Genomic DNA, 18947 nt, shown 5'->3' on the forward strand with positions numbered 1-18947 from the left:
GCAATCACTTTTGTTAACATTTATTTGTTGCAAAGTTATACATTTCCAAACAAATTCCCATTTTTTCCCATTTATATTCAAACTTCGCTTTGTATAAACAATAAAGTTTAATATTTGACTTTAAAACCTATTATATATTGTAGTAGAGATGTTGACAACTAATTCAGAATTTTTTAGGATTTTTTGAAAGCCCAGAACATAAAAGAATATAAAAGTAGGGTGGACTTAAAAGCCCCATGTGAATGACGGCGTTAGCAGAAACAGATGGATGACGGAGGGTTAATAATACGGCATAATGATTTAATTTTAAAGGAACACAAGCATCACATTGAGCTACGAAATTTACAATATAAAATATGGCAGAGGGTAAATGCGAAATGTTTCATTAATCGCGCGTTGAGCTTAAATATCATTTTATGTACAAATATACACATGACAAATTATTAATCAAACGTATTTTATAATATTTTGCGTATAAATAATTTTTATTTTATTTAAAAAATGCAAATGCAATTTTTTTTATCGCCTCTAGTGACATATACGTGAACTTATCTCTTTCCTTGAATTTGTTTTCCACTTAGCGACAGCATATTAGTCTAAACGGACAGTAATTACTAAGTGGTTGCATTTTCGACGTTTAAATGAAAACGTGCGCGACATTGAAATATTTTCTACGGCGTTCCCAGAAACGTGGTACTTCGAAATTTACTCATTATAAATTCATTTTAGCGCTCATTTAGAATTCTTCATGGGCACGTAGGTGCTTCGCTTGACTATTGAATTAGTTCACGTGTACCACTTTAAAAATGTAATTGATCGTAGAGTATCTATTTATGGGTAAAAATTCTTCTGTTTCATAATACGAAATAATATCAACCGTTTTAGAAATTGATCCGAAACGATATATACGTCCATAAAAATTTTTCATAAATTTATGACGCCTATGCGACGGCTGGATCTGCAAGACCCTAGCTTCCGCTGCAAGTTTTTCGGGGGGTAAAGAGGCAAAATGCGGGAGACTCTGTAGTTTCTGCGCAAGGAAGAAACCGAGCGTGCCGCACCACGGGCTCCGGAAATCGTGCCTTTCTCACCCATCGTCATCGCGATGACGCGCGGACGCGTGCACGATTGTTCTCCCGTCACCGGTTTTCATTCAACATTATAACCGAGCTCTCTCGTGTTATATCACGATTAATATCGCGTGTTTTCAGCCGCGATTCGCGTTTACCGTTCCGACACTCGCGCGCGCGTGTTTGTATTCGCGATAGGGTGACAATCGCGAGAGAGCGCGGAGGGTTAGGGCCCCGCGATTGTAAATTCTGTTTCGTCCGTGGAACGTGAACTTGGCATTCGTGTGCGTGTGCCGGCTTTTAACGATCTCTCGTGCCACCTTCGTACCTGTAATTTACGAGCCGCTTTGGCCCACCTTACGCGCGCGGCACGATCGCCCGTGCATCATGCAAAACGCTTCGCTCGCGACGCGACCGACGTCCGGCTCTCTTTCTCTCTTTCTCTCGGCAGAAATGAGAGGGAAAGAGAGAGAGAAAGAATCGACTCAGCTGTCGCGGATCCGCGGACTACGTCATCACGGCCCTGCAAGAGCAGAGCAGACCTTCCAAGGGCGCTGACGGTTTGAACCGCGGCACTGCCGGCGTCGCGACGCTTGCGCGCCGTCGCGCCCCCGACGGCGCTCGGTGCACGGTGGGCGACGGTGGCCCAGGGGCGGCAGTGCGGGTTCAGGGGGCGGCGAGGGTGGGTGCCTCCTCCGTTGGAACTACCCCTTGACAACAGCCCCGCGACCATTCTCACCCTCGGCGGCCGCGGCGGAGGCTCCGCTTCGCAACACCGAAGCGGGTCCCCACCGAAATTCGCGCGCGCGATCAATCGGGAACAGTGGTGCGAATCAATCAACAACGGTCCCCGGGTACGAGACGTCGGCCTGTCCGTCGTTCTCATCCGCGGGGAGACGGAACCCCACGGCGTGCTCGGAACGTGAACGACAGCTTGCCGTTCGTTCAGGTAAATCGATTAAAACGCGCGTGTATTATATACGCACGCCAATTTAATGCGAGACGCAAATGACCGGCAAATATCGGTTTAAGAAGACTATACGTGTAGTGACGCGACGGACGCGAGGGTACGAGGGGACGACACGTCCACTTGACGTATGTACATCTGGACCGGACCCTTCTTACAAGCCGCGGGGTTGCAGGGGGAGGATTGGGAATTGCACAACACGCACAACACCGGCTACTGGACCGGCACGGCATATACCGCTTGCGGTCTCGCGAACGTACCCGCGCCGGTACGTCGAACGAGATACGCACACTCGTCTCTCTCATCTCGTCATCATCGCGAATTCTCCGTTAAAGCACCATCGGCAATTTCTCGCGTTCACCCGGCGTGCGTGCGTACGACCTCCGACGTCGTTTACGAGGATGTGCTCCCATTGATACTTAACGCAATTTGGCTATCGACGAATTATCGTCAAGAGTGCCCAGCGCGCTCTTTCTCTGCGAATAAAACTCTCGCTGTTTCAATTCCCAACTGTAAAGTATGCAGATACGACGTAAGTAATGCGAGAAGGTGATCTTGTACGTGCGAGCAGCGTACAGTTTGGCGCAATTTCGTGCTAAACAGCACAACTGAAATCGATTAACGATAAAACTGTAAAGACTGCAAGATTAAGATCGTTAGCAGATATTTTTATTGCGGTACTTTTCCTTCATTGTCTGTTTACGCTCGTATAACCGATTTATTATGGTTAATAAACGAGCGCGGAACTTGTTTACTGCGGCGTTGCGCACCGTGCGAGTTATTCGAGTCGTTCTCTTTCGCAGACGTAAGAGAGAGAACAGGTAAATTATAAATTTGCGAAACGCTACGTAACCAATTTTATCGATCGGGATATTCATCACGTATCACTCGCATCTCGGGCGCCGCGATTTTTTTTTTTTTGCAATTGCTTCGTCCGATGCCAATTTGCAGGAATATTGAGCGACATCATAAAACAAATTTATTTCAGCGTTATTCACGCATCAGCTTTTTTATTTCTCGATGTAAAGCGATAATGGATATCTCGCTCTTTTTTTTTTAAATTGCTGCACAAACGACAATTGGACGACTTGCGTAACGCAAGCGTAACCGTGAATCGGTTGCGTCGTAATCTTACGAATCTAAGTTCGCGCGTACGTTAAAACACAAGAAGCCTTACTGTCCGAGGAAATTTTGTTGAAGGTTATGCTGACCCACATTGCACCGCGGACGCGTAATATCGCCGGCATTTCTTGCGTATCCGCGCAAATTGTCTTACGCGTTTCCATTATGTGAGAATGTCAATACGCGTGACATTATTTAACAAACACACATAAATTACAATTGCATTGTACGGCTGCGATTACATAAAAATAGAAAGGACGGACCAATTTTTCGATCTGATAATTATTTTGAACAGAGTTGATCTCTAATTTGATGTTTACCACAAATATTACTTTATATAATATCGATAAATGATTTTTACTAGTCTTCGAATGTCGTAATAATATATTTCGCAATGAAAACAGCCTTAATTACGCCTTATCAATAGTAGGGAGAGCTTTTTAGACCGTTTAATATGGATAAAGATTAAAGTCTAGCTGAACTCCGGCGTAAAGCGCTACAAACAACGAGCCAGGCCTTGAAAAGTTCAGATTATAAAGCTTACGCTAATAACATGCATTAACGCTGAGCTCAAACTGTTCGCGCAATTCGTGATTATATATATATACATAATATTCTTGCCGATATGTATCAATCTGCGGAAACTGAAACCAGCGTGTGGCGATAATGAATAAGCAGGCCATGTCGCGTGCCTTCGCTAATGCCGCACGACTCTTTTCACAAGTCCTTGAAAAGTTACGTATATCAATCTCTCTCGTCAAATTCAATTATCGATCACATCAAAATAAAGCAACGAGTTATTTGTCTCCGCGTAATTAATCGAGATAATCGGGAGGTTTCGTTCTCGAGGCCGACGTTTATAAGAAGAGTCGAAAGTTTACACGTCACTTACGCAGTAATCTTTCGGTAATTAGTTTCAGCATGGAGTGCCCCGAAGCGGTAGAACGAGGTCGGAATTTTCGTCTGCTAGCTGAAGAGGAGTTATCTAAGCTCTTGGATTTTCTTACGGAATACTTGCCTGACTCGTTGAAGGTATTATTATTCTGCACGCTGTTGTTCACCTTTATTGTAGTTAAAAATATATAAAGTGATCCTAAAGCCGTGATCCTAACCGGTTTTTTTCAGTTTTTTTCTTAGCACTAATCTTTTAATTGGCTTTATAGAAATGCAAAATTCTTGTCTAGAATTAAAGTACGCATCAAAATCTAGGTCATGGTGGTCGAATTTATATCGAAAACGAAAAAAAATTAATACTTTTTGTTATATGTGACGACCACCACATATAAATTCGACCACCATGACCTAGATTTTGATGCGTACTTTAATTCTAGACAAGAATTTTGCATTTCTATAAAGCCAATTAAAAGATTAGTGCTAAGAAAAAAACTGAAAAAAACCGGCTAGGATCACGGCTTTAGGATCACCTTAACAGGCATGGTTATGTACTTATGGTTTCTACGATAACGGATAAGGAAAAATTGTTGAGAAATATATTTATCATTTTACTGAGGAATAGTTCTATATATTTAGACTCAGAAAATTACATCTCTTTGTTGTCACCCGCTTGATACGGTTGTCTTATAAATTACCAACACGTTTCGCACGGAGGCTATAAAGCGCCGTCAGCTTCTAATTTGATGTTGATGAAAGCAGAAGTATTACGGAAGAGTAAAAGTTCCCGACGTCCAGTAAAGAGAATGCGAATAACATAGGGGAATATATATATCGCTGAACTAACGATATACAACTGCAAAAGGGAGTGATTCCTAATTAAAAAATAAATTGAAAATATATAGTAAAAGTTTTTTCATTACACGAGACTTTGTTTATATGTATATAAATAGCTATGAATAATATTTCTGCCCAGATATTATCGACGTTGCGTTGCGCGTTTCCCACGATACTTAATAAAGTTCTTAAATTGTCATTTTAATATGACTTATATTCAATTTTAATTTCGATTTTTATTTCGTTTACTTTTAATGTTCCTACTTTTCCTACTTTATTCACGTACTTTCAAAAATCACTTTAGAAGACAGATAAATATTGAATTTTCTTATGTTTGCAAGATCAAAGAAAGAAGGAAGAAAAAAAAAGAACATTGTGTTTCTTGACGGTTAATTATTTTATTCAGCGTGCAAATTAGCCCCTTTCTATAAATAACGATCTCGGACCACGTTCTTCAAACACCAAATTAAACCAACAATTATTTTGCTGATTAATAATGCAATTAAAGCCGCAGAAAGCAACACGAATTCGCAATACGAGAGCGAGGCTAATATCAAACCCATTATTTTGTAACCTTTGCAATAATCTCCTGCTTCCGCGCCCCACGCACCGCCGTCTCACGTTTTACTCTCGATGTAACAACAATGTCTCGGAATCGATATAACTCAGCATACACCGTGAGAGCGTATATTTAGCAGACTTCCAGTTCAGGATAAAACGTAAATTTCTATAGAGAGAATATGTACTTATTCTTTTATAATATTTTAGGGGGGGGGGAGGCAGTGTGGTCTAGTGGCAAAGGTGCGAGACTCGTAACCGCGAGGACTCGGGGTTCGCGAGTCCATCTGACCACAGTTGAAATTTTAATGTTTCGTCTTTCAGAAGAAAGACATTAACCTGTTGGTTTTCTTTCACGCGTAGCAACTGGGCACTGCTACGTGTGACATGGATAAAAAGAGAAGGCATATTTATGTACCATATGTACCTTAACCCTTAAATGCCCCGTGGGGTCCAGTGGACCCCAGACCCTTTAGAATGAAATGTTTTCAAATGTTCTTGCCAAAAATGGAGCTCATGCTCCCATTGATGATAGTTGAGTGATTGACCTACCCATTTGTACACTTAGCAGTACTCAGTTTACTTAATTTTTTATACTATGTTGAAATTGAAATTTTAACAATATAAGCATTTTATTCTCTTTTCTAAGCCTTGAACAACATTGAAAAAAATTTTCATAACTAAAGATAAAAAAATCAATGAATAAGGAGACATTTTTCATGCTGGGGTCTTTTAGACCCCTCATGTCATTTACGAGATTCTTGAGAGGTGTGGCATTTAAGGGTTAAGATAATATAAATTTGAAATTAATTCAAAATCTGTGCCAAGTGAAATATCAAATATTGCAAAAATTGGACGATAAATCCAACAAACCGAGATTGGATTTATCGTCCGATTTTTGCGATATTTGATATTTCACTTGGCACACAGAATTCGCGAAAAGTCGCGCTGTCGTGGTCACGAGATAGGTCGGCTCGCTCTCGAGGGATCAATCCCACTCATTGGTGGGATAAGGTTACTATCATGCAGGATACAATGTCCAAACGCGTAATCCTCCCCTAAGTTAGTCCGAGTGCTGATAGTTGTGACGCGATCAAAGCTATTTTATATGGGTGCTGCACGCATCATATGGCACATATATTTTCTATGCCGCGAAAATGATATGCCGATGTTGTGCGATATAGCGAATGTCCAAATATTTGTGAAATTTGATCAGTGTCGCTGACTGTGTATAATATTTACTTGAGAAATATATATTGAGTCCAACTGCTTCTTGTACCAGTTGTTGGCATAATAAACATCTTAAACTTTTGGCTATTCAATATAATATTATAAATGCTGCAGCTTAAATAGCTATCCAAACAAATTTCTGTTTGCCTTTTAACAGCAAGAAACTAGCGACTATCTCTTTTTCAAGGAAAAACTTAGTAATGCGTGTGTGTGTGTTTAACCTTTATCTACAATATGTAAAACTATAAAGAGCATATATTTAACGGATAGATAAGAATAATTGTGCATACTTTTTTTCAACTTTTACTCCGCTTTTTTTATTTTTATCATGCTTCAACGTAAATATCGATGTCATTCTCAATTCTGTTAAATCGTGAAAGCGAACCTCTCGGAGTTGACATAATAAACAATAATTATTTATTTATTAAAATCAACGTGCAAATTTCATGAACAAAATGAATTATCTTGCCGGAAATAACGGTTTACACGACTTGTGTTTCGGTTCGCTCAAATTGTCCGGTTGAAGTCCATTCACCGTTTCACTTCTCCCTTTTGTGATATGCAACTGCCGGACTACAACGAGAGTACCAACTCGATAAACTTTGTTCAACCCCCGTTGTTAAGGGGATCAACGTTATGACGCGCGACCACGCTACCGTAATCGAAAAATCGTCGTGCAAGGTGCGCTGGAACCAAGGCCAGGGTCGCGGCTTGTGCACACGTTGTCGTCGTCGCCGACCGTATTATTCGCGAGTCGCCGCAGTGCCGATCTCGTGACCTCGTCTCGCGACTACTACGGCATCCGTGATCTCCTATTAGCGCACGGCGAGTCTCTCCCCCTTCCTATGTTACTCCAAGAGAAAACCTCCGGGCGCTATATCAATGTTAATAATTGTGAACGGCCAACGGCGCTCCGCGGCCTTAACGTTATATCATCGAAATTGAAATCACATTTAGGTAAAAGCCGCGGCGGCATCACGTGTCTCGGGGAAGATGACGGGTATTATCAATTTATTGATTCGATTATATAAATGGTCACGCTAAAACCCTAGATATTTTCGTCCCGCGGACACAGAGGAGCACGCTTGTTTTCAACGTGAAAACGTCGCGTATATACGCTTTTCAATCATCGCGAGAGTATAGTGAGAGTACAGCCGCGCGCCACAAAGAGATATTGTTCAATTGAACGGGCTGCAGTCTCGTGGCTTTTCCACCCCGTCGCATGTCTCCTCCCCGCTCCGTCTCGCCTGACGGAGGGAGCAGATTAGACCGAGCCAGTCGACGGGAATCAATCGCGTCTCGCCTGACAAATTATATAATAGAAAAAAAAAAACAAGTGAGAAGTACGTGGACGAAAGGGATCAAGGCGTTCGATACTCTCGGCCGGGGGGATGAAAGAGCGAGAAGCCGAAGGAAACGTGTGCCGCCGATCGGGATCGCGCGCGCGGACACACTGTATCATTGCGGCGATCAATCATCAGCGGACTTTGACGATACGTTGCATGCAAAGTGCATCGATTTCGCTACGTGCGACGACGAAAAAGCAACGGCATTACGTGTGTGCGTCAGGACACGCGACCTTGACCCCTGAATGCCTTTCCGCGCCGTATATACGTTGTAGGAACCAGTAGTGTCTGGCGGTTTATTCCGGGATAAACTGCCAGGGCCTGCGCACAATCATTTTCGTGTGCTGGCTCAATCTAATGGTGTTGTACACAGCACCGGCGGCGCGCCGTTGATTCTTCCGGCATCACTCTCTCTCGCGCGGTTATCAAAGCGCGGCGGGGTTCTCATAAATCCGTATACATATCGAACGCGCGCGCGATCGTCGCCGCGCGTTTCGACGATGGCACGCGAGGCTCGTAAAGCGGGACACACGTATCCGAACGAAAGCATCCACTTTAACAATTGTGAAGGAATGTAATGCGAATGAAACACGCGTTTCTGAACGCTGGGGAAAATCGCGATACAAGAAAGATGAGATATCGATGAGATGGAAATCTAGGCGATATTTCTAAGTTGAAATGCGTGCTAACGTCAACGAAAAAGAGTTGAATTATTCACGTTTTCGTTGTAAACGACCTAGAACGTGACACTGGGAAAACACGGGGCAATACACAGCCCTCGCTAAAGTAGAATGAATTGATAATGTGAGATATCGAGGTTGATAAAATTCTCACTAATTATCAGTTTTCAAACTGGCTCTGGGCTTTGAAATATGAATCGGCTTGTCACGTATCTTTTTCATCGTCTGCTCACAGAATATGCATGAAATAATAATCTCGTGCAATTATCTGTAGCATGCTTATCATGTTGTTAACCGTTGCGATTTTGTTTTCGAAATGATTTAAATATGAGCATTACTTATAGAATACGCAGGCCGTATACATGTAGTGTGATCGATAGCTCGCGTGTATCACGTGTTATTGGATAATATAATTAAAGTTTTATGGTTTCTACGATATTTTCTTTGAGCATTTAATTTCCAAATATTTCAAATACGTTATTCTTAATTTTTAAATAATAATTTCAATGAGTTTTATTTTCGACAAAGATGTTCATAAAAAGACTTCACGCGCAATTCTCTATAATCAAAATATAGCAATATAATTATCCGACTTGACGTCATCTTGACAATTTGAAAAGTTAAAAGTAGCTGCCGTGCAAAAGCACAATTACTTTTATCGATCTTTCTTATTTCTCAAACTGTTAACCTGACTACTTTACCTGACTACTTTAGTACTTTACCTATTATGCTATTCTTGGGCAAAATTTATGTATCCTTCGTTTCGCTCGTTATTTTCATCCAGTATATATTCAATTAAGGAACTCCTCGATGCGACATAAATACGCTGTTAACGTTTAGCATTTATTTTAAGTGGAACAATTGTACCGGCTAATTCAAACAAAATATGTATTCCTCTTATGAGAAGATAGTTTTTTTATATTTTATAGACCCATATAACACGGGTTCATATAAATGTTCAATAAAGATTCCTATATATAACATGACGGAAAAGTTTTAATATTTGTTTTAAAAAATTAAAATAAAAAATATTTTACCGTTACATCTTTAATATCCACATTTTTAAAATAAATTTTTTATAAATATGTGTTTCCACAATTCCACATGCACAATCCATATATGTATAATCTATGTGACGCATGTGACTCGTATAACACGAATTCATACAACACGGAACGCATCCCCTGTGTTATACTGTATTATATATGGAATAAGGGTCTACTGTATTATATAAGGAATGAAAGAGAACTATATATAAAAGAATATCAAAAGTGACAGAGTTATCTTTAACCGGGCCGGGCATTGCCTTTGATTAGATTCTTTCTGATCCTCCTCCACCCCTCTCTCTCTCTCTCTCTCTCTTTCTATATATGTTTTTACTGTCTCGAAAATATCTACCCTTTCACTGCAAACAGCGTCTTTGCTAAAGTTGACACATGCGAATATAAACACTTTTCTACTCATTCCAATGTAAATGTCACTTTGAATTCCACGTTTCATGAAAAATAAATTTAATCTACTTTTATAAAATTTTGTTAATAATAATTTATGCCATTTAATTATAAGGAGAATGTTTCACTGATATTATAAATTTCTTGCAGTTTCAACAAACCGTATTAACTTATATGCGAGATAGAGTCTGGGAATTCCATTTCTACGTGGCTAACGATTGGCCAGAGGACGCAATCTGTTTACATTTTCCCGGAATGACATTATCTGTAAGTATAAATTATTAAATTTACGGGAGAAAGAGAAGTTTACCTGATGCAATCTTAAACAAAAGTTGTTATTTCTGTAATAGTATTTTACTTGAGATAACATTCCCACTTACCGTCTTAATTACATTGTTGCACTTCAAAAAGTTGCCTACCTACAAAATAATTTAATTTATTTCATAGTGTGTACGTGTAACTTTGGTTATATATGGTCTACATTGTTTAACATCTCTTTATACTGCAAGATATATAGCAGATCGTTAAAAAAAAACTGAAATTAAGCGAATCATTTCGATTAGAAAACAATAATTTGATCGCCGCGGCACTACGACGAATCGTTAATTTCGAGAGATATCGCAAAAACGTCAAATATAAAAAAAGTGGCCTTGCCACGAAAATTATTATGTGCTTCCAGACGCGCCATTTCTCAATGCAGAGTTGCGAGAGTGTATTGGCCCACATCCCACAGACTTGGCTATCTGCCAAATTTTCGCCTTCCTCTTTGCTCCCTCGTCGTCGACACGAATCGCGACTCGCTTAATCCCAGCTTCCCGATTCCTCTCAAGATAATTTTGTATATGCTTTTCAATTAATTACCAGCTCTGTAGCACCATAAATTCGCTGGTCATTGATTATTAGTTTTGCACACGTAACGTCGTATTCTCTGGCAAAGAATTTTAACCGCGCCAAGAACCGCATTGTATCCTTTGACATTTAGCACCCGCCGCGTTAATCCGCATTCGTGCCGCATACTCAGTAATAAGCGACTATTCCCTACCAGTGTTTTTCGACACGTAAACATAGATTGAAATATAAAACACAGACTTCATCGTTTAGTCTTAAATATGAAGCATGTCTCACTGGCGTGCATCAAAGTATCTAATCTTCTATTCCTAAGCTCTTGCAGATTCTAGAGAAAGCCGCGCGTAAATTATGACAACAAGCGGTAAATAGACCGTAAAGACTTTACGATCTCCCAGTATTATCGTTCGCACATAGCCTTTTCTCTATATACTACGGCGATGCTAATCGCATCTTTATGCTTTCAGCCACACGGTTTGGTGTACGAGAGTGTCGGCGTCTTCTGCCCGAACGACCGGCTGGAGTTGCTTCGCCTTCTCCGAGAGGAGGACATTCTGATAGACTGGTCGAGACCTTTGTACATTAATTTCGTTCACTCCGACATTGCCGAGGAATTAACGCGTCTTTACGAAGGTACCGGCACCATCGAGACAGTGGTGGGCGATGTCTGCGCGTGCGATTACTTGGAGCAGGAGGAAGAAAGCCAAGAGGAGGAGTCCGACTCTGACGTCCAGGTGCGGCAACTCAAGGCCGAGCACGCCGAGGGAATCCACGAATTGTATCCGGCGAACGACATGGAATGTCACGAGGTTTTCCTTCGACTTATCAGGACACTACCCGCGGCGGGAGTGTTCGCGAAGGGTAGCTTGGCCGCTTGGATGGTCCAATCCTATTACGGAGCTATGTTCTCCATGCAGACCAAGCCGGAATATCGTAGGAAGGGGTATGGGACGAAGTTAGCAAGGTAGGGAAGAGCCTTAATAGTGTTCATATACAATGTTTGCAATTAGTAATAACGCTTAACTAGATAGTCATAGGTGTACTTGAATCATCCACGCTAAATAAATATTATATCGCGATATTGTCACGCACACGCCGAAATTGAGATATAATGAGATTTATGTATGTCTGTGAAATTTTAGGTACCTGACAAAACGCGTAGCCGAGAAAGGGTATTATCCGTTTGTAGTTATACGCCCAGAAAATGAAGCTAGTCAAAACTTGTACAAGAAGCTGGGTTTTAGACAGCTATACCAACTCGTTCGTATGATTTTTATGCCTTTCACGTGGCAAGAGAGCGAGAACGACGCGAATATTCTTAGGGATAACTTGGAGAACGCCGTGAGACAGCTCACGATCGAGCAGAGGGTAATAACGGCGTTACACGGCCAGGAGAGGAACGAGGAAACGATACGAGATCCCGCGGGAATCGCGGAGGACGAGCCGATCGTCGACAAGTCCGAGGGTGGAGAGGATGTCGAGGAAGAACTTTTCGAAACCATCGAGGAGCAGTCTGAAGAGAGGACAGACATCGCGGGTAGTAACGCGGACGGCACGACGAACGAAGATGCGCCGGAAGTTGTGGGAGTTAACGGCTCTTGCGAGTGCGAGACGGATGCCGGCGGTGGGGACGAATAAGTTTCTAGAAAAACGTTTATGCGATAAACGACGGTCCATAAATTCGATACGTTTTGTTTGCTCGAAGACACGCTCTTCACCGTGGGACATTGACAAATAGCCAAGTATTTAAGAAAAATTACGAACGAAAGTTACACGAGTGCGGAAAGTTCTTAGAAATGGACTTGCTTGTATATAACTTTCCTAACAGTTGTTTGAAATCTACTTAGTTCGATAGATATAAACGTCCATTTATAAATAATGACGATTTACGTGAATCATATTCAATAATGATTCACGGTGAATGATATATTACTTTTAAATTATTATCGACGATACATTGAACACATGTGACAACTTTCCGAAACACGGGATACACACATACACAGCGATATATCATACGGGATTTCGGTTGTACTATTAACTAAATAATAACGATACACCATCATGTGAGGGGAGCTGCATTCTTCGAGCGATAGAAACGGAAGAAGAGAGTCAAAGATAGAAAAAGTATTTTAAGAGATTTCAACATTATGGCACCGCGTTCGTGCGAGGCTTCAGTATTCACATACGCGGAATCAAAATTCCTCGTGTGATTCCTCATATCAGACTCTTTCCAAAACGTCGTGAAAAATCTCAGGTATCGAATAGCTACGTACCTTTGGGTTGCCAATGTTATAGTCTCGTTAAAGTCTATCTTGTATCGTTCTCCTATTACGTTGGTAAATATATAATTTGAGAAAAAGAAAGGTCGTTGATGTTATCAATGATTCGTCATAAAAAAAAATGCGTTCAGAGAAACGCATCTGTTTAATATATACTTAAATCTTTCTAAATAAATTAAATAGAATTGTCATATTGTGGTTGACCATTTGTGTCTATATTTCGCGTTTTCTCCACGTTTGTTCCACGTTTCTCGTCTACTTCGCCATTATTATTGATAAAGATATACAATGCGCGGTGTACGACGACATTTAATTATTAGGAAATTTCGTATTAACGTTTTCTACATCGTTATCGAGTTCCAAAACTCGCAAATTTTATGTATTGATTTCTAGCTACTTAGAAAATCTCTATAATAAATAGACTTTGTTGTGGGATGAGGGGGGGGGGGGTTCAGATTTAACTGTTCCATGAATTTGTAAGTCTAAAGTCGTCACGAGCGGTGGAGGGCACGCTAATTTTCACCAAATGCGAAGTGACTGCGGGGTTACTCAAACTGTGATTATAATTTTCATGTATAAAGTAGAATCTCGAGAGAAAAATATGACGAAGCCTCGTGCGATCTCGACACGCTTTTCTCGATATAATAGACGTAATTTGCTGTGCCGGTGCAATACAAATACAAGTTGTGTGTGTGTGTGTGAGTTCTTGACAGAAATTCGTCACGCCAATATCGACCTCTTACATTCCTCAATATGCATACGACTATATTCCGTAATTTATAGATTATAGATATTTCAAAGTTAAATAATTATAAATATAATTTCGTTAGGAAAAAAAACGCTTTGCTTCGGTGACCGCGGGAAATTGAACGAATACAATTTTCTGTACTGTTTTACGCACCGTCACAGCGATTACCTTAGCGTGCGAGTTAATAATAATGATAATATTAATGATAAAAAAAATAGAATAATTAATATTATTATTAATAATAACGGTTATACATATTTGAATATAAATACGCGCAAAAAAAAAGGGAGTTCCATCGGATCGGCCCCGTTCCCGAGGAACCCCGAGATCTTAGATAGCCACTATTTGTATAATTTTTTCTACGTTTCATAGATGTGTCTTATCAATAAATACGAGACGGGTAAACGTATATAAAAAGTCCGGTTCCGAACTGGGAACGGGGTCGGGGCGAGCGTATGGCTCTTTTAAGGCCCCCTCAAAATCCCTCGTTTATTTTTGATTTTGATATTATAGCGGGGGCCAGCTGTGATACTTTACTCAATCCACATACACCCTGGTCGTGGTACCAAATGTAGTCTAGACGAGAGGATCGGCCGTTGTTAACGGCGCGTTAGAAACTCGACGAACTCCATTTATCTTTTGCACATTGCGTTATAATCGAAATCGATTTCAATCGGGCAGAGAGAGAGAGAGAGAGAGAGAGAGAGAGAGAGAGAGAAAGAGAGAGAGAGAGAAAGAGAGAGAGAGCTTATATTTCGCGATACAAGTGCGAACAATCGATTACGATCGAAGTCGTCGGTGGCGATCCGAGTGTTTAACTAACACGCGGTATCTATTTTCGTAACTGTTCATTCGTTCCTCTGGTATCTCAGAGTAAGTAACCGAATTGGATATACGAACTGAATCAAACTAACATGTAAATCTTCAGCGTTCTCGATCTCGCGAAATTAGTTTATCAAAAGTAGTAGACGATATCTCGTATCTCGATTCTCTTCCGCAAACATATTACGTGAGATCAACTGGAATTTGTGAGTTACGAGGAATCGGCCATTACGGAAAACTCAAGGATCTCAGTTTATATTTAATCGTGTCAATTAAAGCCTCTAGTCGTAAACCGACGTAAAAGTGGACGACTTTTGACCGCTTCGTACACACTCCGTAGCCTCCTTCGCTCGACGATTTCCTACTGTGATTAATAAAGCGATGCAGCTTCTGTACGATCGTGGTCAGCGTGGTCTCTCAAGCGTGTTGCGATATCTGCAATAAATCGCAATTTTATATGACGGCGATAAAAAGCAAGGTGTCAGACGGTGTTAAGAGCAATATACACCACGGGTACGTCTTACGTATCGCACAACTGAGTTTTTCGCAGTGGCCTGCTCAGGTGGCATCAGTTACAAAAGATTCAAAAGCAAAAACAAATTTCTTCCTTTCGCTTCAGCCGCAATTTCTAAATCGATTCTCGTCTTCTCTGAGACGCGCGAGAGAATTTCTTCTGTACGCACAATATATTAACACAATTAATTTGATATAGGGATCGTCCGATAAAACAATCGTCCCCGAAGGCTCTTTGAGGAGATCCCACCCCTTTTTAAATCTCGAACGAAACAGATTTACCGTTGTCAGCGTTTAATAGCGGCGCACCAATGTTCTGCCCGCTGTCAAATCGCCGCGACGACGGGAAGTCATTGCGGGGGGGGGGGGGGATCATTTACAAGCGCGAGAGAAAAAAAAACAACGAACTTATTACTACACGCTAACTATACCAGCCTGTAACGTAGGACGCTAATTCTAGCGCTGTGTTAATCAGTGTGTCTCGCGAATTAGGCCTAAAATCTAAAAAAAAAAAAAAAGAAAAAAAAACAGAAATCTCCGCCTGAAGAGGCGTACACAGTACGTATGTAAATACATTATGTCATTCCTCTCTCCTTCTCGTGCACGTTGCGCCTTTTATTGCAACAAAAAGAGACCTTTATCTAGAACAACCGCGATTAAACCTCAGTCCTACGATCTATATAATGAAAGTTGTGTAAGAGGAGCGAAGCGATATTGCGTTGCCGATGTAAAACGTCTCGGGATGTACCTACTCTGTGGAGTAGAGAGCGGAGATCACGGAGAGGAGAAATAATGTTCGACACGGCGTAATATCTTCCCTTTTTTTTTTCTTCGTCCATCTCCGAGCGAGAGGGAATAAATCAATCGCGAGCATCGATAGTTTTGTGAAGAAATGGACGATTGGAAGCTGGATGAAAGAGCTTTGGATAATAAATGGGACAAACAAATACGATTTTTCTAATGATCAGTGTCGTTTATTATATATGCACTTGAGTATCTGTACAATCTTTTTGCGTCACACACAGTAGTCGTAAGCGATGATGGACCCTACGCCTCGTCTGCCGGATATTAATTCGTTTTTTTTCTTTTCTTTTTTTTTGTGAACGATATCGACTCGTTATCGCTGAATAAATCACCGAACAGAACGTTTCTGAATGTTGATTCAATTCGGATGGATTTTTTTATTTTCTAAATAGACAAATAGAACGTTTTCTTTTTATTGATGCTTTCGATGCTTTTCGCAATGCGTTTACAATGAAAATCGAATCGAGACTCGTCCCATCGTGAAAATCGGTAAGTAAACCGACGGCGATTTAAATTTGCATACGCAACACGGTTTATTTACGCGTGCGACGTTATTTTGGAAAAGCGGAAATCTGACTTTCAAACGCCGAGGCTTCTATCGCGATTGACAGACAGTTAAAACGCTGAACGCGGTAAGAAACATTCGCGCGCTGTCACGTCGCTACACACGTGTGTCTCTTTCATTTTATTTCGACAAAACTCGCGCGTCAGCTGGCGTTTAACGCGACCGATACGTGATACAATAACGGGTTTCCTTCGACGCGCCCGCGCCGGCATTTTTCTCAATCCGGAGTGAACCAACTAAATCACTCTTCGGCAACGATGTCTGTCCGATACGTCAAATTCCACGCGTCAATCTCTGACGTTGCACAGCTCGACTCGCACGGCGGAGATTGTAGAATCGGCTGTTGTACCTTCGCCTAAAGATAGTCCGAGACGCACGTATAGCCTGCACCGTCTCGCAGTCCGCATCATCTCGCACCCAGCGTCCGACGGTACACAAACTCGAGAACGTCACGTTAAACCGCAACATTCCGCGACGAACTTAAATCGAACCGGAGATCCGCACCAAAGTCACTCACGCTCGGAAAGTCGCCGCGGGTTCCTCGCCGCCTCCATGTTCTCGAAAAAAACGGCACACTTGACGCAACTCGCATCAGCACAGCTCTCGGCAACGGCAACGTCCGAGTCGCTTCGATTCGCCGTCGGGGGAGTCGCACGCAGCTCTTCTGCGCGTTTGGCCGTCGCGTCTCGCGTCCGCGTCGCGAGGAACGCGACAGTTCTCGGAGGACTCGGAGCGGAGTCGCGGAGACGGTGCGCGACGCGCGTGGCTGTACGACGACGACTGCGAACGACCGAGGGGCGACCGGCGAGGATCCCGAGGAACGAGGGGCTCCGGCTCCGGAGCGCCGCGGTTGCAGTGGCCGCGCGCGCACGGCAGAAGGCAGCATAGGGAAGGAACGAACGCGAGGCGAAACGACAGGTGACTAGTCGGCGAACCGGACGGCGCGCCATGCGCGCCGTCGCCGCGGCTTCGGGCGCCGCCGGCCGCGCTCGGCCGCCTCCGCCGGCCGCCTGGCGGTGGTGGGGCGAGCAGTGTATCCGTGACGTCACATAATTAGAGTAAATACAAAGTAGTCTTGATGGGACAGCGGCGTGCGCCGCACCGTGAGTCGCTGGTCCGAGCGCGTCAAACCTATATCGCTCCGATACACGCACACCGCGTTTCTCGTGGAATAGTCCGTGATATATATATATGTATATATATATATGTATATGCATATATATTCATATATAGGTATATATGCCCGCGCGCTATGTGCCGTCAGTGTGTGTGTGTGCGCCAAGGGATCCTAGATGACTGTGGGAATAGTGTGTGACACTCGTGCGGCGAAGAAATGGAAAAGATAGAGGTGAGGAAGAAGGCCTTCCCCCGAATGTTGGAAGAGCCGGGTATATAACACCGAGAGACACGCACCGAATTTCCCGTACATCCCTCCCCCGCCCCCGCCCCCGTCCCGCGCCGTCGCCCGCGCCGTTAACGCCGGTGTGTTGCCGCAAATAAATTTCGCGCTTAACGCTCTCCTCTCTGTGGCCTCTCTTTCTCGTCTTTCTCTCTCTCTATTTTTTTTCCTCCTTTTTCTTCTGTTTCTTCTCCTTTTTTCCCTTTATAATCACCGCGCTCTCGCCCCCCTCCCCCCCCCGCGCTTGCTCCCTCGTTCTCCCGCACCCTCTCATCCCCTCCCCGCCCCCACATAACCGTCAGATTTACCTCGGCAAATACTCGCTCGACTGTAATGCAGAAGTGACAGCGTGGTGACGAGTGGTGGGGGAGGGGGGGAGTAAGCAGGGGGAAAGGGGTAGCCGATAGTGGTGGGGAGATGATCGTGTAGTTAGACATCTGGCAACGAATACCATTGTATGTATCTTCGATGTGTACCATACTATTAGATAGACTGGTTACTTCTCGTCCTCCCCCCCCCCCACCCTCGCGCGCGCTTGCCTCGCTCTGTCTTCCCTCTCTCTCTCGCTCTCTCTCTCTCTGTTCTTCTTTAAACCGTCATCGTCTATCCGTTCATCTCCGTTTCATTTTCGATCCTCTCTGTCAAGTTTATGATTCCGTCCTTATCTCGCGCTCGCGCGTCTCCCGCCGACTCTGCCTTTTACTCCCTCTCTCCGTCGCTCTCGGTACTTTTCTCTCTCGCTCGCTCGCTCTATGCCTCGCGCGCTCCGTCTTTCCCCTCTCGTATCTTTCTCCGTTTGCCGTTGCGCGATCTCCG

General features: G+C 42.8%; 2 protein-coding genes across 6 annotated transcripts in view; both read left to right on the top strand.

Annotated features, from left to right (window-relative positions):
• The first annotated feature begins 1716 nt into the window (after positions 1-1716).
• On the top strand, positions 1717-16315 carry LOC139808597 (uncharacterized). Of its 4 annotated transcripts, none has more exons than XM_071770750.1 (5): positions 1717-2019; positions 4074-4191; positions 10303-10419; positions 11466-11962; positions 12141-16315. In XM_071770750.1, exons 2-5 carry the CDS (start codon positions 4081-4083, stop codon positions 12634-12636), a joined length of 1221 nt encoding a protein of 406 aa, XP_071626851.1. In that variant the 5' UTR covers positions 1717-2019; positions 4074-4080; the 3' UTR covers positions 12637-16315. The 4 variants fall into 4 exon arrangements, with proteins under 4 accessions (XP_071626851.1, XP_071626853.1, XP_071626850.1 ...); XM_071770749.1 differs by lacking the exon at positions 1717-2019 and adding an exon at positions 2070-2305; XM_071770751.1 differs by lacking the exon at positions 1717-2019 and adding an exon at positions 2384-2569.
• A 1155-nt stretch (positions 16316-17470) lies between these two features.
• LOC139808595 (uncharacterized) overlaps positions 17471-18947 on the top strand; it is a 128336-nt gene continuing 126859 nt past the window's right edge. The window contains exon 1 of one of the 2 annotated variants that reach the window (XM_071770741.1): positions 17471-17650. Coding sequence is in view for 1 of the 2 variants with exons in the window: in XM_071770739.1 (XP_071626840.1) it covers positions 18066-18080 (15 nt within the window). In the remaining variant the exon portion in view is untranslated. Of the gene's footprint in view, positions 17651-17923; positions 18081-18947 lie in introns of those variants that run through there. The other variant, XM_071770739.1, reaches the window with a different exon arrangement.

This window comes from Temnothorax longispinosus, chromosome 2 (genome assembly GCF_030848805.1).
Source record: "Temnothorax longispinosus isolate EJ_2023e chromosome 2, Tlon_JGU_v1, whole genome shotgun sequence".
NCBI classification, from domain to species: Eukaryota; Metazoa; Arthropoda; class Insecta; order Hymenoptera; family Formicidae; genus Temnothorax; species Temnothorax longispinosus.